At 37.3% G+C, this 22,949-nt stretch overlaps 1 protein-coding gene across 7 annotated transcripts in view; it reads left to right on the forward strand.

Moving 5' to 3' along the window:
• The window catches only part of LOC143226513 (uncharacterized), a 181,747-nt gene that overhangs the window by 139,088 nt on the left and 19,710 nt on the right, over nucleotides 1-22,949 (forward strand). For 6 of the 7 annotated variants that reach the window (XM_076457548.1, XM_076457545.1, XM_076457546.1 and 3 more), the window contains one exon: nucleotides 16,170-18,646. In XM_076457548.1, coding sequence (XP_076313663.1) covers nucleotides 16,270-18,646 — 2,377 coding nt within the window. In that variant the 5' untranslated portion in view covers nucleotides 16,170-16,269. Of the gene's footprint in view, nucleotides 1-2,305; nucleotides 2,406-16,169; nucleotides 18,647-22,949 lie in introns of those variants that run through there. The other variant, XM_076457549.1, reaches the window with a different exon arrangement.

A 22,949-nucleotide genomic window follows, 5' to 3' on the forward strand; every position in this document is an offset into this window, starting at 1 on the left:
TACACATTGTATGAATATTGTTTAATGGATCATGTTTGGATTGTTTTAGAAAGTTGATCATGCTAAGTATCTTTCTTAATTTTTTCACTATTTGGCAAAAAGTCATTTTACATAGAATGTTTTGGCTTCTTTGTTCAGCATATGTCTTCTAGATAACAGCTCTTCCAAGTTCTGATGTCATCAGTTAGAACCTCTAAGTACACATTAAACCAAGGATTGTCTTTTATAAGAACTCTCATTTTCAGTATCATTGTTATTATAGACCCTCACTTTGGATCTTCCGAGCATCATGAATTTCCTTTTTTTCAGATTAATTTCTGCTCAACCTTGCGAGATATATCTATTGTAGTGGAACTATTTTCACTTTTGGGTATCATCTTATATGTTATTTATTTCTCCTGATATATTCCAGGAACATTTTTGAACGAAACACTATATACGCACTTTGTAGTTTGTCTGGTGATTAGGGCACTCGATTCACAATCTGGGGACCGCCTCCCTAATCATGCCTATTCTTTCAGTCGTGGGAAGGAGAAGGTTATAAGTGACAGTCAGTACCACTATTCATTGGTAAGAGTAACCCAAAGAGTTGGTGGTGGGTGGTGGTATTGACAAACTGCCTGCCCTTTAATTTATCACCTGAAAATGAGGGATGACTAGCACAGGTAGTCTTCGAGTAACATTGCACAAAATTAAAAACATACACAGCATTGTTGAATGTCTAAGCAAAATATACGAGTCATTTTCATACTTCTAGCATTTATGGACACGAGCAGTTCAGTGACTCATGACTCAGTAACACATATTTAAGAACTGCTCACGTCTGTAGTTAGTTGCTCAAAAATACTCTAAATCATAATAATTTACCTAAGAACAACTCAAAGCTATAAACAGTTGAACTGTTAAAATAAAATAAAAATGCCTCTTTGTTGGAAAACTGTTAATCAAAAACATCATAGTTTCCAACAACAAATAAGTTTTATTTTATTTTAACAGTTCAACCATTTTAAACTGTGATTTTCTTCACTAACTCAATTTTAAATTGTAGTTTTATCTCTGGTACTGACAAGTTGTTCGTAAAACCAGCTTGTGTTTGGTAGGTATTCGACACATTAGATTTACGCCTACACGCGCTGTTTGTAAAAGTAGTTACTAAACAGTAGTATTCATGCCTTAATGTCTAGCTAGCATGGCCAGGTGGTTAAGGCACTCAACTCCTAATCTGAAGATCGCGGGTTCACATCCTCGTCACGCGAAACATGCTCGCCCTTTCAATTGTGTTGGTGGGGGGCATTATAATATGACGTTGGTAAAAGATTAGCTCAACATTTGGTGGTGGGTGGTGATGACAAGCTGCTTTCCCTTTAGTCTTACACTGCTAAATTAGGGACGGCTAGCGCAGATAGTCCATGTGTAGCCTTGCGCGAAATTCAAAAACAAACAAACAAACCCACCAGAAGTTTTGGTTTTTTTTGCTGTCGATGTCAAGATGAAACAGAAGCTAGTTTCTGTTACTTTCTCTACATATGATAGTTACCATAAGACACTGGTATTAAACATGTTACATACTTAACACTACATTCTTTATCGACTTCTTTGAAATTTCCAAGAATTAGAAGAACGTTTAATAATGTTAATATCCTAACCACTGTTTTGTCACATTCTGTAAAAGACCCAACTAAACACCATGTTTCCTTAAATTACCATTTAACTAACTGAGATATTGCTTGTTCATGAGTTTGTTTTGGAATTTCGCACAAAGCAACTCGAGGGCTATCTGTGCTAGCCGTCCCTAATTTAGCAGTGTAAGACTAGAGGGAAGGCAGCTTGTTATCACCACACACCGCCAACTCTTGGACTACTCTTTTACCAACGAATAGTGGGATTAAACGTTACATAATGATATTGAAGTTGTGCACAGTTAATAAGATTTAATCTAAGCATTGGGTGTAGAAGAGGATACGGTTTAAGAGCTATTCATGATTGTTTATTGTTGGTTACTCTTAAAATGTTAAAATTTTCTTAAAAATAAGTAGTGTTAAACTTATGATATTCGCTAGTTATTTATAATCATAGTTAGCTACTCAAAAAAATCTTCTGAAACGTATGTTAAAGAATAGCCCATATTTAGTGTGTACATAAATATTTATCACAAATGAAATCGTGATATTTATTATATGGTTAATAATAATAACATAAATTGCAGCTGCCTTGAAAATCTCTCTTTCGTCTGTATTGGTGCTTTACGTGTACCACATGACCATGACGTGGCAGTTGAACTTTCTGCATACGTCACAATATTATTCGCGTGACATATTTTCACTGCTACCGAGGTCGATAATTTAGTTATCACGCGAGAAGATGTACTGTTAAGTCGTGACTTCTCTATGATGCCATTGACCGAGGTAATTGTTTACATAATTAGTTTAGTGCACCAGCTGGTAAGAAAACCAACTTTTGTATGTTAATATATTTAACAGCAAATGATGATGCTCTGTGTGTATATATATATATATATATGTGCGCTCTGAGTTTTATTTTCCTTTGTAAATGAAACAAAATCAATTGTATTTTTCCGCTTTTTTTTTGTGAAAGAAAGACTTGCATTAAGTTATATATATAATATTTAATTTAAAAATAATCCACACTTTCAGGATTAGATTTTGAAAGTTAGATGAAAATAACGAAAAAACTGTAAATTGTAACATCGTCCCTTATTTCAAAGAGCTGACTTAGGCGCAGTCACGTGACAATTGCGTTTTGACCGTTCTTATGTTTACAAACAACGTCAATATTTGACGTCATCACTACACATGCGCACTAGTGATAGGCAAGACAGCATCGGTTGCAGCTAGCAAGGTATTTTTTGGCGTGAGATTTACCTAGCGTCATTTTCGGAAAACTTGTTCGTTATGGTATGATCAGCCTGATCTTACGGTACTGATTCAGTATTACTGTCAGTGACAACAGCAGATTTAATAATACTGGTTCTAATATTGAGAGTACAGAAAAGTAAGAAAGCTCTTGAACACTTCTCCGATGATAACTCAAGAACGACAAATACGGAAAAGGCTTTTTCGGAAAGCATTTAGGTGATTGTTTAAATAATATTTTTTTATTATACAGTAATAAATGAACATAAACTAAGATTAATATAGCATGACCCTAAATAAGGTAAAGCTTACAATTTCTATCACTTCACCCTTCTCCCAGTGACTCTAATAAGTCACTGGCTTATAAAGCTAAGGATAGGATCTTGCTTACCACAAGTGCACATGTGCAGTGGTAACGTCAAATGTCGATGTTCTCTGTAAATTTGAGAACTTCCGATGTTTTCTTTTCTTCAGCGGATGTACACCATCACAGTTCACTAAATGTAACGTTATCAGGTCTCATCAGACACATGGTTGGTGATGAAATATATCAAACGTGTACTTGAGATTCCCATGGTTATTATGTAAATCGCGATATAAAAAAAAATTAGGGGAAATTTTGTAATTTTGAAATTTATTCTGCGGCTCATATTTATTATTTAAACGCCTTAAAAACTTTGTTTGTATTTCCGCTTGTTAAACGAGGACAATTTAAATAAAGAAGTTTTCTATTTGGAATAAAAATTAAAATATGACCAACTCACAGAACTAAAAGTCTAGTAGTGTGTTCAGAACTGCCATTAATTCCAGAAATCAAAGCCAAAGTAACGAGTTCGTAATATAAGGCGTATATACATTAAATTCTGTGATGTAAACCTTATCGGGATAGATAACTAACCCTTTTTCGATGGCGGGAGCACCCTCCCACTGGACAACCTCTGCACTCTCCAGGAGCAAGTTATAATGAAAAACATCAATGGATTTGTGAAACTTAGCTCTTGTGTTCTGATAAAACTGGTTAGCTAGCCGTGCGATTTTTTAGATATTGAACTATAAGGTGAATATCTTAAAGCAATATTTATCTCTGTAGATTGCTCGAGTCTGAAGTATATCGAACTACACTATTAGCGAAAAGCCAATAGGCTGTCAGATGGTAGCTGATTTGGTTTAGTAAGAGTAAGTTGCCACGAGGACGATGCACCAAATCCCCGTTGCACCAAAAATGCTCACCCTTTCAGCCGTGGGTGCGTTCTAACGTGATGGTCAATCCCACTATTCATTGGTAAAAGAGTAGCCCAAGAGTTGGCGATGGGTCATGATGATTAGCTGCCTTCCCTCTAGTCTCACGCTGCTAAATTAGGGACGGCTAGCGCAGATACTCTTAAGTAGCGTTGCGCGAAATTCAAAAACAAAAGAAACACACTCTCTGTTCATATTGAATACAACTGCTTGGATCACGAGGACGAACTTTTCCACTGACCTTTGTACTCGTAGATTCTAACCTGTCACAAGCATTTTCCTTACGACTTGTGTCTTTTTCTGGTTGGTCCTGAAGTCTCAAGTTGATACGTTATATTTTGTTTTTTAATGGCATTAAGTGCTAAGATATTTTCCATATTGGAGATTCACGATCCACGATCTGAACACATTTAAATGATTTAAGTACATGGATGTTTTGCATCGGAAAAGGCTGATACATAAATTTCCCAAAAACTATTACAGTGGATACACATCACACTACATACAAACGCCATGCAATGTCAAAACATAGTTGTGATATATGGCATTCCAGAGCGATTTTATATCGACTATTGTTGTCACGTAACTTGCTTAATTGCATATTCAAAATCATTTTAATGTAACATGCTAAACCCATGTATTCGTGAAAACAGATTCAAACATGTCGCTATTTAATTTCGAAACAATTTAGGTAATCATCACCGAATTCATTTTGCTGAAAATGTATTTAAACAGAAAAAACTGATACGACATCGTATTGCATTAAATTTTAGATAAAGCGATGAATGCGACGTGACCTCTTGTTTGATGTTTAAAAATTAGTAATACGATGGCTGTTAAAAAAATACGCGGACTGACGTCATAAAACAAAATGTACTTTATTTAGAAGTTACAGGTCTGGGACCCCTTCAAAGTACTCTCCTCCCCAACGCACACACTTATCCCAACGGTGTTTCCACTTGTTGAAACAGTCCTGGTACGCTTCTTTTATAATGTCCTCCAGCTCCTTCGTCGCATTTGCCTTAATCTCGGGAATCGTCTCAAATCTTTTTCCTTTCAAGGGTCTTTTGAGTTTGGGGAACAAGAAAAAATTGCAAGGAGCAAGGTCAGGTGAGTAGAGGGGGTGGGGAAGAACAGTGATCGAGTGTTTGGCCAAAAACTCACGAGTTCTGAGGAACAAATTTCGCAGCAACGCGGTGTATCTTCAATTTTTCGGTCAAAATCTCGTAACAAGATCCAACTGATATCCCACTCTTCAGCAAGCTCCCTGACAGTCAGACGTCGATTTGCCCGCACCAGGGTGTTGATTTTGTCGACGTGTGGGTCGTCAGTTGACAAGTAAGGACGTCCAGGACGCTCGTCATCTTCAATGGACTGTCGACCATCCTTAAAACTTTCATGCCACTTGAAACATGCCGTACGCTTCATAGCAACATCACCGTAAGCCGTGTTAAGCATAGCAAAAGTTTCAGTCGCAGATTTTCCAAGTTTAACACAAAATTTCACAGCAAGTCGTTGCTCCTTCAGGTCATTCATTCTGAAATCCGCCAAACGAAAAAAATCGCACTTCACTTAAAACCGCGTAGCTAATACACAAATGAAGATACCTGCAATCGGGAATGGCGTCGTAATCAGCTGATCTGTGCGAACTTAGCTACACCAAGTGGATTCCCCTGGAACCAACTGGAGCCGCGCAATTCACACAGTCCGCGTATTTTTTTAACAGACCTCGAAGTTTCCAATCACCACTCAGGAGCTAAATAATTCACTTAAGTATACAGACAGAAAACTGAATTATTCAGTTAAAGTTTACACACTCTTACCTTATTCCCATTATTATTATTATTAAATTATTCGATGTGAATAATGGATTTTTTTACTCTCCGTTTTAAATCGCTAATTTTTAGGTATTATTAATGATAAAAATAAGATGTTGCTCGTGCCTTGAACTTTTTATTTTATCCAAATTTTACTCTCAAAAATGTCAAAGCGAAATCACTTCGCCTTGGACTTGGGATAGCCAGGTAGTTCGGACGTTTCGCTCGCAATTTCCGAGACCTAAGTTCGAATCCCTGTCCCACCAAATATGCTTGTCCTTTCAGCCGTGGGGCGGTTTAATATAACAGTCAATCCTACTGTTCTTTGACAAAAGAGTAGTGCAAGTGTTGGCGGCGTGTGGTATTGACTAGCTCCTTTTCCTCTAGACATTCACTGTTAAATTATGGACGGCTAGTGCAAATAACCCACGTGTAACTTTGCGCGAAATTTGAAACAAACTAAGTTATCAAAAATAGGTTCAACCAATTAATTTTTTTACGCTTAGGGATTTTCGGGAAAGGTTCCAGTTAAACATGAACACTGCAATTATATTATTACTAAGTGTGACTGAAACGTTGGCTCCAAAACTGGAAAGGCTCGTGTCTCTTTCGCCGCTTAATTGGATATTAAATGCCCTTAGTTTCTGTTTTACGGGTAGTTTTCTACGAGTGCACAGTGCTTTACTTGATCTACACCCAAAGCAAAGTTTCAAGAATTGTGAAAAGATAATCAGCTACTATGGCATCCTTTTGTAGACAATAGATGTATTTTCAATTTGGAAATCAACTAGCAGAAAGAAGTTCATTCTTGATGACGAAAAACACACTTGAAATAAAAATGTATCTCAGAACGACTGGTATGGGTAACCTGAAGGGGATGACCTAGGAAGGTCGAAACTTTGTTCTCTGCTTGTCAATAAAAGTGTTAATGCCCATACCAGCTGTACTGAGATACAAAAAGAAGGTCAGCAGACTTTTATACTACAACGTGAATATCTGGCATGATTGGTCTGTGAGATGGCATCCATGTTCCAGTTCAGTCACCAGATGGGAAGACCCAGCGAAGCTGTTCCAAAAACATTAACTAACGTTCATCATTATCGCTATCGTCATTAGTTAAGTAATTATTGTTGGTTTATTTTTCTCCAAAATTCATTCTTCTTTAACTTGTATTTTTGTGTTCGTCTTCTTCAAGGTGTATTATCACTTGACCTTCGTGACCTGGTGTGAACTTTCGTTTAGAAATACAAACTTTAACGATGACGTAGTTGATAGTTATTACAAAAGTCGATGAAGAACCTGATGAAGTCACTGAATTATTAGAAGGTCTACAAAAGCTAATGAATAACAATAAAAGTTTCCCTGATAATTTTGCCTAAGGGACCAGATGGCGCTGAAAACCTTTTTTTTTTTTTTGCCATTCTCGGTTGGTTGGTTGGTCGATTTAGTGTTTTATGGCGCAAAGCAGCTAGGCTATCTGCGCCAAATGTCCAGTAAAAAGGTGAAAATAAAGTAAATGTAGTAAAATTCATAAAAGGAAATGAAGGTAAAACAAAACAGCATTTAAATAAATAGCATAAAATCAATGTTAACATCTAGACTACAATATTAAGAGAGAAAGCAGAGTTAAGAGAAGTTGTAAAGGACTTTCTGTAGCATAATGGTAATTATCATAACTCGCCAGGATGACTAACGGGTAGTTCAAACAGAAGCGTTAGTCACCTGAAGTTGGCCTTTCCAGTCCTGGTGTCGAGTTATTTAATGTCATGGCCATTTTCTAATTTCAAATCGAACTAGAGAGATTGAGACTCTTAAAAGGGAACCACAGTTAAAAAGGTGTAATGAATAAATATCAAAAACACTTAAATGACATTAAAAAGATTAATGGCTGTTAAAAAACTAAAAACTTTATCAAGGTGGACAGTGTCACCGTCACCAATAACACTTTCGAATGTTACAGACAAACCTTGGGACAGAACGTGTTTAAAATGGTGCCGTCGTTGAGAGTCGTAACGATGGCAAGAAAGTAAAACGTGGCTTATTGTGATTTGAGTGTTACACAAACTACACACTGGTGCAACAGTTCCAGATAAAAGAAAACGATGAGTTAAAAAAACTGTGACCAATGCGAAGTCTAGTTAAAACAACTTCCGAACCTTACTTGACGCCAAAGTCCAATATAGGGTTTTATTTGGAAAAGCTTGTTCTCGCATTGCTCACTCCAAGTTGACAGCCAACTGGCACGGAACCGAGCCTTGAATACAGGACTATAGTCCACGTATGGAAAAGGCACAGCAGTAATAGTGCCAGAGCAGATATATTTAGCTGCAGTGTTGGTGAGCTTGTTCCTGCAAATACCAATGTGGCCTGGTATTCAGAAAAACTGGATAGAAGTAGATGTTAAAGAAAAATGGGCCAGTCAGTTTTGAATATCAGTGAGAACAGGGTGTGAGCCAACATGTAGCGATTCCAGGGCCAGTTAAGAACTAAGCGAGTCAGTATAAATAGTGCAATTTGAGTACTGCTTAGCTTCAATATGATCCAAGGCAAGAGAAATGGCGTACAGTTCAGCAGTGAACAGAAGCTGTAGAGGGGATTCTGCACGCAACCACCAAACCGCAACAAACCATGGCAGAGCCCACAGAGTCACCTGATGTGGAACCATCCGTATAAATTGGAATGGAAAGATTGTGTCATTCTCGGAATACAGAAACGGCATGGCCAAGCGTGTTAAGGCGTACGACTCGTAATCTGATGGTCTCGGGTTCGCATCCCCGTCGCGCCAAACATGCTCGCCCTTTCAGCCGTGGGGCGTTATATAGTGACGGTCAATCCCACTATTCGTTGGTGAAAGAGTAGCCCAAGAGTTGGCGATGGGTGGTGATGACTAGCTGCCATTTTTCTAGTCTTACACTGCTAAATTAGGGACGGCTAGCACAGATAACCCTCGAGTAGCTTTGTGCGAAATTCAAAACAAACAAACAAATTCTCGGAATACAGTGATCACATCAAGTTATACCAGGAATGGAAACATCATTGTCAACATTATATAGTCAGTTAAAAACACATTTAATATTGTATTTTATGTAAACACTTCTTCTCACATGATGGTTTATTTGTTATTTTGCGACATCACTTGTTATTGTAGGTTCTATGATGTAGTGGCATTACTTGTTACTGTGGGTTTTATAATAAGGTTTGGTTTGGTTTGAATTTCGCGCAAAGATACACGAGGGCTATCTGCGCTAGCCGTCCCTAATTTAGCAGTATAAGAGTATAAGGAAAGCATCTAGTCATCACCACCCACCTCCAACTCTTGAGCTACTCTTTTACCAACGAATAGTGGGATTGACCGTTATATTATAAACACCCCTACGGCACCCCTGAAAGAACGAGCATGTTTGGTGTGACAGGGATTCGAACCCGCGACCCTCAGATTACGAGTCGAGTACCTTAACAACCTGGCCATGCCGGGCCGTCTACGATAAGGAGATGCTACTTGTGGTTATTAGAGTTTTTATGATAATGAGATAATGCCCTCTGTTTGGTGTGTTTTTTTTGTCACAACCGTTTTTGCACAAGTTTAAGTTTTTCTGTAGTAGTTAGTTTTTAAACTGTCTTCCTGTAATAACTGTGACAGGAATTAAATTATTTAGTATTCTTCCCACAATTCCCGAACTATTTTATGTACAGTGAATATTTTTTCGTCATTTTCTGTTAGTTTCTTTTGTTCATATAAAATCATTTTTCCCAGTTTGAAATGAATTGGTGTTTTCTGCTATGAAACAATATTAACCACGTTAGCCTGATTTGATATCCCTTTGAGACGAACTCGCCCAAGAACTGGTTGGGATGGATGGCCGGCAAACCAGCTACTTTTCACATACATTCGCCTTAAGGCACGGATTAAGTTGGTGTTACACTCTAGCCCCACCGTCATGTGAATCAAATTAACCTGCAGTTGGCTGTAAGATTCATTACGGTTACTCACAGTAAGATCGAAACTTGTATGAAACGTTCTTCTCTTCTTATCGATAACAATGTTAATACCCATAACAGCCGTTCTGAGATACAAACCTGTACGTAATTACGAGCACTCATGTATAGAACATCCAACATGACAATTGATCGAAAATACAACTACAATGACAAATAAACAAGACAACACTACCCGTAATTTAACGGATAGTTATGTATATTTACCGAAGTAGCGACTGGACACAGGACAGCAAAGGATCAAAGTGACACACACGAGTGCAACAATAACTTTATATGCTCTTCCTTACTCACACGTTGTTATTACTATTGTAACCATGGTTACTGACTGCTTGTGCAACACGCCATTTTGTAAAGAGCTCTTAAAAGAAGTTTCGAGAAATGTTTATCAGTTATTTATATAGATACTTTCATTCTGTTTAATTAGGCGTGCAGGGGCCTAACATGATCCGATGTTTGGAGCTCTCCACTCGCAATCTGCACATTTACGGTCAAAACCTATCACTGATAAATTTCGCCCTTTCAGTCGAGTGAGCGTTATGAAGTTACGGGCAACTGTATTCTTCGTTGACAAAGAGCTATTATGGAAGTAAAATATAGATGCGAGGTTATACTGGATAAACCATGAAATATTAGAGAGTGTTGAAAATTGATAATCTGTTACGGGTTTCTAGCCTGTTTTATTTGGGTTTAAATGTTCTGCTTATGAGGGTTTGTTTAAGAAACTTCGAATCGATTAAGCCTAAAGAAGTAGTAGTATTGCAATTTTATAATTTGTATGAATGTGGGAAGAAGGGAAGCATCCATATCTTGTGAATTTGAAATAAGACTGGAACTGATCTAGTAATTGTAATGTAATTCTGTGGATAACCTCTTGCGTGACAACAGCGTTTGATTTATTAGTTAAAAGCTAATGGATCATGTTGTTTTATGTGAAGATTTTTCTGGTAGAGCATGTTGACACTGTGTCAAACGTGTGCACGAACTCTGAGTCCGATAAATCAGTGTCTTCATTCTGTGCGAGTTTAACCACAGATGTTTGACATCTTTTTGGTTAAAATCTTTTATACTTTCTATCTCAGTTTTTTTTAATTATAATTTACATATATACTTATACGATAGCTGCTTAAAACAATTTTAATTTAAAAATTCGTGCTTAATAAAGAAATAAATATTGATTTAAAGCGATGACTGATATTTATATAAACTGAAACGTAAATAACTAATCGCACATTGTTTTTTAATACACTGATTTTGTAAACAAACAAAAACAATTGTAAACATTGTCAACAAGTCGATCGTCCATTTTCATCTTTAGTTTCGAGGTACGTGATTTATGTGGATTAATATATCTATTTAGGGCTTAGCATGGCTGGGTGGTTTAGGCACTCTACTCGTAATCCGAGGGTTGCGGGTTTGAATCCCCGTTACACCAAACATGCTCGCCCTTTCAGCCGTGGGGGCGTTATAATGTAACAGTCAATCCCACTATTCGTTGATAAAAGAGTAGCCCAAGAGTTGGCGGTGAGTGGTGATGACTAGCTGCCTTCTCTCTAGTCTTACACTGCTAGACGAGGGAAGACTGATGTAAATAGCCCTCTGTAGCTTTGCGCGAAATTCAAACACAAAACGAAATACATCTATTTAAAAGAGAAAAATTAGTTAAGGTTTTAAGAATATTTTACTCAAGGGATGTTTTTCATGCAACCCTTCAGGGCAATGGTGTATATAGGGCAGAGTTACCCAGATTTTTGTCATCCACGCCCCACTTTAATACACTTTAATAAATATGGTTTTTTGTGCCCTCCCCTACTATCCACGTGAAAGAGAGGGTTATATGACGAGATATAGCACACGGGTACATGTTAAAATGCTACGTATGTTGTAGCGACAACTTACTTTCTTAATTTAAAAAAAAAACAACATTAAAGCGCTTAATTTTGTATTATTTCACTATCGACTCTAATTGCTTACGCGCATGTCTCACACTTTGGGATACGATGGTTAATGACAAACGTTGGTTTAAGAAATGTAATTTGAAAGTTTAAGAAAAATATTGGTAACAAGCTTACCTGAAAGGCCCGGAGCTAGTTTATAGTAAATTTTCTGTATTGTCACTGAATGTAATTTACTTTCCTTGATTAAAAAAAAAAAGCGACATCTGATATTTTGGTTGCAAAATTGTGTATTATCCAGTTACTGCGTACATATTCCACATGTTGTGCTATTTATATACGATAATTTAACTGTATTTGTAAACATTTTCTGGAGTAATAAACCGTAATTTGTTATGTTTTTTGACAGAATTATTTGGCTACACTTTCGAAATTTCAACCTTAAAAAGATATTTTCAATTCTAGCTTCACTTATTTCTAAAAGATTGGGAAATTTCCTTCAGGTGAATTGTGTGTTCTTACATACGTGCCACCTAAATTATTCACGAATCGCCACATACACAGCCCTTTGAAACTACGGAGTTGAGGGTTTAGCGTAAAGCTATGTGTTTGGTTATCTGCTCTTTGTCCTTTCTGAGGAATCGAACCCCCTATTTTTATCATTGTAAGCCCGTAAGCATACCGTTCACGCACTGGGGGGGTACACCTGGATTTTGTGAGCATCTTACTGTAGTTTTACATCGAAAAAAATCCACTTGAACACAGCCTCCTGATCTCTCCTTTAATGCTATATGTTCCAGGCCGAGAATGACCCAGTGGTTAGCGTGCCGGGCTGTGTCGTTGCTGGTCCAATGTTGTGTCCTGTTGTCGCAACAAGTACTAATAACACGTCCCACTTTGAGACCGTGGGTGCCTCATAAGGGTGACGGTCAAATCCCACTATAAGGTCAGATAAAAATTTGGGTGCTGTTTACTAGCAGGCTGTCACTTCAAAATTAGGGACATAGCTTTTGAGTAGCTTTGCGCGTATATTCAAAAACAAACAAGCTACATATATTTCAGAGGTAGATATAATATGAATTATGACTTACTGTATGTACATGCCGCATAAAAAGATGTCATTGCTTAAAAAAGTTTTTTTTTAGAAGTTTGACTTTAAATAAACAATTAACCAGGAAAAATAAGACAGAAGCATAATGGGCTTTACATTAAAAATATAACGTATGGCTTCTCAGACATCCAGATATTAATGTTAAAATGAACAAAAATTATTAATTTTATTACAAGCATTATGTATTGCAACTCCTGAAAACATTTGACCGTTTTTTGGTTTTTTTTTTCTTTTGTTTTCCTTGAATACACTATAGCTTTTGAGCACATTAGAGATATAGATCATGACGTCAATGACATTTGGTTCTAGGTTCTGGGACACCTCAAACAGATTATAGATGAATTATTAGTATAATATTTTTGTTATATAGATAACCACCTGATTATTAAATCAGAATAAAAAACGCCCTCTAGATTATTTTCTTTCAAACATTACGTATTCGAATATCAACAACGTTAACACCACCTATGAGGTGTGTTTCTCATATGGTTTTACGGCAAGCGTTAGGTATATAAATGTAGTTTTAAATATTGGAGTAGTCAACTTTTTATTCACAGGAGATAATTAGACCAGTTCAGAAAAAAAAAAGTTTATTGTTAAATTGTGTTGACCTGTTTTATCACATTCTGAGAGAATGGAGTTAAGGAAAAACTGGGAACGGGCTGAAGTGGTTAACGAAAATTCGAATATTTCCAATTTACGATCCCATTTATACCAGAATATTAAGTATTTCCTAAGAATCACTAATTTGGAAATGACAACTGTCCTTTCACCCTGTTGATTCTGTACTATTTCTACGTTGTTGGTGCCTTTAGACAAATTTGGGTTCGATATTTAGTTAAAAAGTTATGTTGCGAGTGAGACTTGTTGGAATCGCAGATTCCATGAGTCACTTTTTACTCTATGGTTTTCCAAAATTAGCGCTTTCTTACTCTACGAATTTAAAGAATTTGCTCGTTTTTACTCTATTAAATTGGTTTCAGTCATTAAATTAGCTCATTTTTTTCAGTGTATGCATATCATACACTTTTCTATAACTTGGTCCGATTTAAACTTTATTGAATTCGGGAAAACAGATTCTATTAATAACATGAAACTAATTTTAAAACTATGACGATGCCAAGGCCGAACTAAGTAGAAAGGATCCATGTGATGTACAAGTGTTATATATTATTCATGTGGAAATACTTCAGTTAATTAGAAAAGGTACGGTTATAAATATATCTTTCAAATTGTAATAATACCTTTCTTTTTTTTAGGCTTAAGTTTAAAGTATTGGCTGATACTTCATATGATCTGCATCGATAAAAAACGCTGCTTTAATACTATGAACAGATGAACAATCTTTTACCGACTATTCTTAGTAAATCGTACCTCTGTTTTCTATACTGCGTCGTCATTAACCAGAAAATTAGTTTACTTTTATGAACGATAACCTTGTCTACACCTGTATCTATCGTGTATTATGTATTTACTCTGCAAATTTTCAAATTAAGCTAGACTGTGCGTTGATAATCCACAATAAATCCTGAAACACGTAGGAGTAAACACATTTTAACTTTTAGGAAGCAGTGTAAATTAGTTATAGGTGTTGGTAAACAAAGCAGCGTAAAATAGTCATAGGTGTTGGTACACAAACTAGTGTAAATTAGTCATAGGTGTTGGTAAACAACGTAATGTAAAATGGTCATTACTACTGGTATACGAACTGGTGTAAATTAGTCACTTGTGATGGTAAACTGCTATTGTTAGAAATTTTGCACATTAATCATTAAAAATCAAACTGCAAAAAGTACGAAGCAGAAAAAGAATTAGTTTACTCAATAAACAATCCTTTTATTCGCACCAGTGATTATGGGCTTATTTCACGTGATATGGTTTTACCACCAGTTGCTTCCTTCATAAGCCATGTTTGTTGTGTAAATGCGATGAAGGCAACCTAGGTACGCTGTGTAATAGCTCTCCGAAAGGGGAGAGCCGAATGCCGTTTAGAAAAGTAACCTGTTTTAATTGTTTGTCAACTTAAGCACAAATCTACATGATGGACTATCTGTGCTCTGCCCATCACGGGTATCGAAACCCAATTTTTGCGTTGTCTATACGCAGACGTGACATTGGAGGTACATATTTTAACTAGTCACCCCCACTATACTGTAGTGCGCAGTTTGCCAGTGAGTCGACATAGTAAAAGGAATACCTAAAGTTGCAATTTGTACTGATGTGACGTCAGTGAAACGTGCGCATGCCATGCGTTACGAGAAGAATTATGCACTCTGTAGGCTACAACACAGCATAACATATGGATTTCAAAAAGCAAGAAACAAAAATATTTGTTACTGTTAATTTTGGTTTTATTTATTCTTGAAAGAGAGCACTGTTGGGGACCCTCAGGAAATGTATTTAGTGTATATAAAATCGAATACTGTAGTTGTTGTTTTTTTGTATACAAGGTAATCTAGATACGTTGTGTGTAAAACTAGATACGGTTTATATAAATCTAAACAGACTGTGTAATTTGTTGGTGGTGGGTTTAACCTTATCTGTCTTTTGTCGCTTAGTTGTGTATCGTATCAAATACGATTGCCTTCAGCATGGATTCTTCTACATTGGTTTATTCTTCACCTTGAAGCCATAACTTACAGATCAAGTATATTTGTATTTTAAGTAGTGTTTATATGAGAAGTCAGGATTTCAAATTTCTCTCTAATGATGCTATTTCGAGTTTTTTCGAAAATATTCCCTGTTGTTTAAGGTTCTTAATTGCGAGCATTGGCACTAAAGAGGCTTGGCATGGCCAGGTGGTTAGAGCGCTTGATTCGTAATCTGAGGGTGGCAAGTTCGAATCCTTATCACACCAAACACGCTCGCCCTCCCAGCCGTGGGGCGTTATAATGTTACGGCCAATCCCACTATTCGTTGGTAAAAAAGTAGCCCAAGCGTTGGCGGTGGGTGGTGATGTCTAGCTGCCTTACCTCTAACCTTACACTGCTAAATTAGGGACAGCTAGCGCAGATAATCCTCGGGTAGCTTTGCGCGAAATAAAAAAAACAACAACAAAAGAAACACGGTACTGAAGAACGTGTTGAATGAACTATGGTAGCAAATCGATAAAATAGAATAAAAAAGCACACTGCGCATTCCTGTATTTTGTGTTAGTTTGAGATATTCCTTTAACATTTACTTTTCGTATACTCAAAATAATAGTAATAATACTTTATTTTTAATCTTCTTTATGTAGGGAGTCGTTCTTGGGACAGTGCAGAAAGTTACAAAATAAGCGGAAATGTGTGATTTGATATTCCAGAACATCAAGTAACCATAGGTACGATCATCTCACGATGCAAGTGGGCAAGACAGCGACGAAATCTAATCAGAAATTTACTAAGAAGAGAAAGTCATCGGGTGCAAGAGACAAGGATAACGAAGTCATCATCAATAAGGTCCCAAAGTTTGACAATAAGGTACTAAAACTTCAGAAGAGCTCCAAATCAAACAGCGATGTTACTGGCTCTAACAGTAAGGTCCCAAAGTTTGACAGTAAGGTACTAAAATTTCAGAAGAGCTCCAAATCAAACAGCGATGTTACCGGCTCTAACAGTAAGGTTCCAAAGTTTGACAGTAAAGTACTAAAACTTAAGAGCTCCAAATCAAACAGTGATGTTACTGGCTCCAACAGTAAGGTCCCAAAGTTTGACAGTAAGGTACTAAAATTTCAGAAGAGCTCCAAACCAAACAGTGATGTTACCGTCTCTAACAGTAAGACCCCAAAGTCTGACAGTAAGGTACTAAAACTCCAGAAAAACTCCAAACCAGACAGTGATGTTACTGTCTCTAACAGTAATAGGAGTTCTGTTAGAAAGAATTCTTCGCTAAAAAGTAAAAAACTTTCCTCGCTAAAGAAGACGTTTTGTGAAACAAAGAAATGCGTGACGGCTCCTAAAACAAAATCAAAAGTTAAAGTTTTGAAATCCCCGAAAGGATCTGCGAAAAACAAGGCTAAAGATGGTAAAGACAAAGAAAAGACAGCAGCTAACTGCAAAAAACAAACACAAAAAACAGAAGAAAAAAACAGAACCATGCCCTTCCGTAAAACAAAGTCAAATTTAGTATTAACTTCAGATGGAAGTTTAGCCAGTCAGACGTCTTTATTGGAGAAAAAAATTGATCTCACTTCAGAGGGTTCTTCCAAGGCAATTAATAGTAATACCTTATCAGTATACACACCAACAACGAGGTCCACTTTAAGGGTTAGTGGTGGAAGAAATGAAAAGCTTCACGAAGGTTTGCCAAACAGAGCCAGAAGAGCTAACAACAATTCATCCAAAAAAGATAGAGAATGTACATCATCCAAGTCATCGGCTTTGAATAAAAAAGATGACCATAAAGCTATCGTAAAAAAGATTAATACTTCTCCATGGCAGGTTTCTAGAGCCCATCGAGAAGCTAGTCTTAATGCATTAGCTAAAGTGCACTTACTGTATGAGAACAGCGGTCGAGGTAGCGGCTTGGGAGAACAGAGAGAACGGGAGAAGGATGAAGGAGAGACTTTGTACTTGAATAAACGTAAAGAGAAAACAAAATCTTACAACAAGACTTTTCCCGAGAAACAAAACAGTTTGAACAAGGTAACGAAAAAAAATAATGATCGTAAGCAAAATGGGAAAGTTAAACGAAACCGGAGAGAAGCTATTAGTGGGGTGGTTTTTGACACAAAGTCTTGTAAACGTATGGCAAATTTAAATGCACAGGCGATTCTGTCTGCTAGCTATTGCCAAGAACGATGGCGTAGAGAGAAGCTTGAGAAGAAGATGTGTCCTGGCATTCAGTATGAAATCAGCCACGTGCAAGAAGAAAGACTGGAAGCATTTTCTGTACGCGCCAGTGTCACTGAGTCCACCAAAGAACATGAAATGCGTGTGACCACATGCAATACCCAGTTAGTGGTTACGCCACAACAAAAGGACGACAGTGTGAGAAATGAGAAGGCGTCGTCGAAAACTAGAGACAAAAAGTATAAAACAAAACCTGTAAAATCATGGACGACTCCAAAGAGTCATTTAAAAGCGGGACGACAAAAGAAAAACTCACTGGAAGTGCAATCGCCTGTTTCGCCCGAAATGATTCCAATCTCGTGTGAGGTTCAAACTATTTCATCCACTAGTGAGAGCAGCCGCACGATTGCCAGCTCGGGACTTGAGAACGTGGGAATGGCACAGTACACAGAGGTAACAAAAGTTCAGATTAATCGAACAAAAGAGATGGAAATAAAAGAAGAAACGAGGTCTCAGAAGAAAACGGAGCGTATTTTAGCTAATGACGATGTAGCTATTACTCGTATGTATCACTATCAAACCAAAGCAACAAGTCAGAGCTATCGCCTTCAGATGGAGACTACTTACCAACCCTTGTCGACTCGGGAGTATTCAACTCCAGCCACAACTGTGAGGCAGCAAGAGAAACCAAAGAGGCACGTTTCGTCAGCAGGTCACGTGGTGCGTCCTGTCATGCCAGACAACCAGAATTTCTATAATTATTCCAATCACAACACGATGGTCCCAGTGTCCAGTCATCAGCCTTTCATGAACCCTAACCTGAACGGCATGAATAACATGGCTATGGTTGGGATGGGGCCAATTTCAACAAACTATGGAAGTGCTTTCAGTGTTCCACATTTTGGACATTCACCTTCAATGCCTTACACACCTGATGAGTATGGTAAGTACAGTTTTCCTTCTATTATTAAAAGTAACAAATAACATTCTTTAGTTTGAAATGCTTCATATTAAAGTGATTTCCTAAAATGATATAAGCAGCATTTTGGCGCGCGCGGTCTGTATTCCATTAACTGCCCTCCTTACCAATTTATTCAATGTAAAATACCCGTATTTTAGGCACAACTCAATCCTAGATAGCTAAAACCCCATCAGTTGATATTGTTTATAGTTAAGCAAAACGATACACAAGGACTATCTCTTACCACCACGGGTATCGAAACCGGTTTCTAGTGGTGGAAGCTGTGAGATACACCACTGTGTCTAAAATACTTATGCTTAAAATTGTTTGCCTATCCCAAAATGAATCTGTTACACAATCCCCAATAGCTTAAGAGTCACATAAAAATTAAATCAAAATACTATTAACATTATAAGCAGTCCCACTAATTACTGCTGGAGTTATCCACATGTTTTACAGAGAACATTAAATATTTTACCCAGTGATTTTGGTCAATTCTTTATCCAGAAGACCACACCCGTGGTGAACAATGTAAAGAAAAACAAAATGAGTAATGTGAGAACTAAGACGGGAGTTGACTGAAAGCTCCTAAGTTCATTAATCCTTAAAAGCTAAAATATGTATTTTCAACAACATACATGCTTGATCCAGTCTGACATTTAATGTCATTTTGAAAAGAAAATTAAAAGCCGCCATTACAGCTTCAACGTGAAGTAGTAAGACCATGCATGCATTTGTTTTAGACTTCAGGTCTTGAAAACTGGAACTGGGGCCCGGCATGGCCAAGTGTGTTAAGGCGTTCGACGCGCAATCCGAGGGTCGCGGGTTCGAATCCCAGTCGCATCAAACATGCTTGCCCTTTCAACCGTGAGGGCGTTATAATGTGACGGTCAATCCCACTATTCATTGGTAAAAGAGTAGCCTAAGAGTTGGCGGTGGGTGGTGATGACTAGCTGCCTTCCCTCTAGTTTTACACTGCTAAATTAGGGACGGTTAGCGCAGATAGCCCTCGAGTAGCTTTGCGCCAAATTACAAAAAACAAACAAACAAAACTGGAACTGCGCCAATGGCTAAATCTAAAGCATTTCAGAACCATTGTTCTCTTGCATTCTCGTGGCAAAAATGAGAATATGTCTGTTACAATTTTCGCACATAATTCATGATTTTCGTTTCAAAAATATGTGTATGTGTGTTTGTTTGCATAAAAGATTTTTTCATTCAAGTTTCTCACGTGGTTCACGTTTTTCCTAGTGGATACATTAATGCGCTTATGTCTGTAAGAATATTGCATGTAAAACATCAGCCTTATAAACCATAGTCCGTTTTTAAAATTTTTCTACTCTCACTTTTAAAGTAATTCGTAAATGTCTGAGCAAAATACCTCAATCTAAGGGACCCTGTGTATAAGTGGAAGTAAGTAGAGGACACTGTCTTCCATTGTCCAAGAAGTTCTAGTAGTAAACAAACTCTGAAATTAATATTTTCCTCTGATAAAGCGTATTTAGGCTTAATTATAACTCTTAAACAGCATTACCATATCCCAGTTTCAAGTAACAATTGCTGATAAGCATGTGAAAAGTTGTATTAGCGAGTGGTAATAAGCTAGTTTTCAGTTCCACTGCACATCTGTATCATCCAACTTCATGATGTTTCAATCTAACATTCAAGTTTCATCCTCAGGTTAATTCTCTAAAAATTGTAAGCTACACGCTATTGTTGTAAATGTATTAAACTCTTAGATGTATCCATACAGGAATTTTATATTGATTCCGTTTATATTTATCGTCGTGTTGATACGTGCTGTTCATTATAGAATTAATTCTTTTTAAACATTAATAGAGAGTACACTTTCAGAATAACTGACTTTAACAGAATTAGTGTAATAAGTACCACACTGAAAAGAGCTTACTTGTGAAATAGTTGGACAGAAGATTAGCTGTACTTTATAAACATGTGGTCGCAGAAGTAAGACATGACGTCACGAACAATATGTCTAGCACACAAATGTTTATTCACGTTAAATATCCTTGCATTCGACGACCTATGGGTCAGAGCGAATATATTATAGTCCTTTCCGAAGGGCTCCGGCATGGCTTGGTGGTTTATGCCGTGGAAGCGTTATAACATCACGATCAATCCAAGTATTAATTGATGAAATAGTAGCCCAAGAGTTAGCGACGAATGGTGATGATTAGCTGCCTTCCGTCTAGTCATTCGCTGCTAAATTAGGGACGGCTAACACAGATAGCCCTCGTGTAATTTTGCGCGAAATTCAAAAACAAACAAAAATTGACGTGCCTTTAGGTGGTTTTAGAAATCGACGACTAGACGTGGTGGAAATTCTGTGGATAGTTTGTCAAGATGTGGTTTTTAGACTGAACTTACGATCCTTCACAGATGCTTTACGTTTTTTGTTTGTTTTTTTAATTTCGCACAAAGCTATTCGAAGGCTATCTGTCCGTAAGTCAGCAGTGTAAGACTAGAGGGAAGACAGCTAGTTACCACCACCCACTGCAAACTCTTAGGCTACTCTTTTTACCAACGAATAGTGGGATTGACCGTCACATTACACGGCTGAAAGGACGAACATGTTTGGTGTGACGGGGATTCGAACCCGTGACTCTCGAATTACGAGTCGAGCGCCTTAACCACCTGGCCATGTCGGGCCTCAAGCTTTACGTAGTGGAAATTGTGCAGTTTAACAGTAGTGCGTAAACATATTTGCTAATATGAACACAGTCGACGATGGTGGATGCATATTCAACGGTAGTAGAGGCCCTATAACGTTAACCCTTCATACAAATACGTTAGGGCACTGATATTGTAGCATTTAGATGGAACCTGAAATGAACAACTAAACTAATAACTTCGACTACGCTGATGTCTCAATGTATAATTTTCTGTCATACGAATAGTTTCGAATAGTTCTTTGATACGTGTGAATATGTTCACCTACAAAACTAACAAATGAAAAATTACAGATATGAATGTGAAACGTCTTATTTTTATCATTCTGTTATATATTTGTAAAGAAGAATTATTAGCATCAATCAGCCCCCGTGAGCGTTTTAAACGTGTCTTCTAAATTTGTGAATCCATGACTTGGTTGGCTGCAAGTTCAGTATTAACTCACGAATCACATGTAAATGTACAAATATGTAAAAAAAATAGAGAAGCACACGGTAGAGGGCGAACCTTAGCCTCAGAGCGTTGATCATATTCGGCTCTAATAACAAAAAAAACAACAACACGAAAATGTGTCTATATGTCCGTCGTTATTAACGAACACAGACCATTTTTGACACAACAATGAGGAACGATATTCTACACTTTTCCACCAAGTTTAATAGAACTCCAATTATTTTGACTGAGTCATAGAACAAAAATGGTGTGGAAAATTGGTTCCCATATTAACATATATAGGATTTTTTTTTTAAGTTTCTCGTGACGTTGCTACGGCCTTGACCTTCGAAAACTAATCACTTCTAAGATGGGTCACAGTTTACCAACTTTCGTCCAAATTCTTTCAGCCGCTTTCGAGAAATCTTGTTGGAAAACACACACAAAGGTGTAAACACAGCTGCCGTCCACTCTCGGTGGGTGAGGTAGAAAAATAAGGTTACAGTTATTCACGTTAAATGTTACTATACTTTATACAAAAATTGAGCTGCTTATTCCAGTTTTTGACACCAATTACTCTAACAGACAAGTCCCCCGTTAATGTTGTAAATCGGTAAAATCTGTGGTTCGATTCCCCTCGGTAGATATACCATATTGCTCATTGTGGCTTAGATTTAAGGCATACACCCACAAAGTAATAGACATACACATGAAAGTACTCAATTCGTGGACCCACCGGTCCGGTACTGAAGTATAAATCTAGTAATTTCAGGGTTAAGGAGACGTAAATGAATGTTAACACTCCTACGAAAAGTGGGGCCTAATAGGCCCCAGAGCAACTTGATAGGTTATTAATATTAGGCTAATAATTTTGTATTTAAATGAAATTGCCATTTAAATCCATTAATGAATGGATTAACGAGATTCCCACTCTCCCTATCTACTATCTAGCGAAACCACAGCCAGGGGAACGGGCTTGGAGAAATCAGGACTAGAAGCGTCTTTTTGTAGGAGTGTTAAAAGACGTGTAAAAATTGGTTGACCCACTTAATTTCAACAATTCTCTGAACAACTTTGTAACTAGGCGCAAAGCTACACAGTGTGTCGTTTAGGTTGTGATTACCACAGCTATCGAGCCCCAATCTTTAGTGTTATAAGCGTTAAA

Source organism: Tachypleus tridentatus, chromosome 9 (genome assembly GCF_004210375.1).
Source record: "Tachypleus tridentatus isolate NWPU-2018 chromosome 9, ASM421037v1, whole genome shotgun sequence".
NCBI lineage: Eukaryota > Metazoa > Arthropoda > Merostomata > Xiphosura > Limulidae > Tachypleus > Tachypleus tridentatus.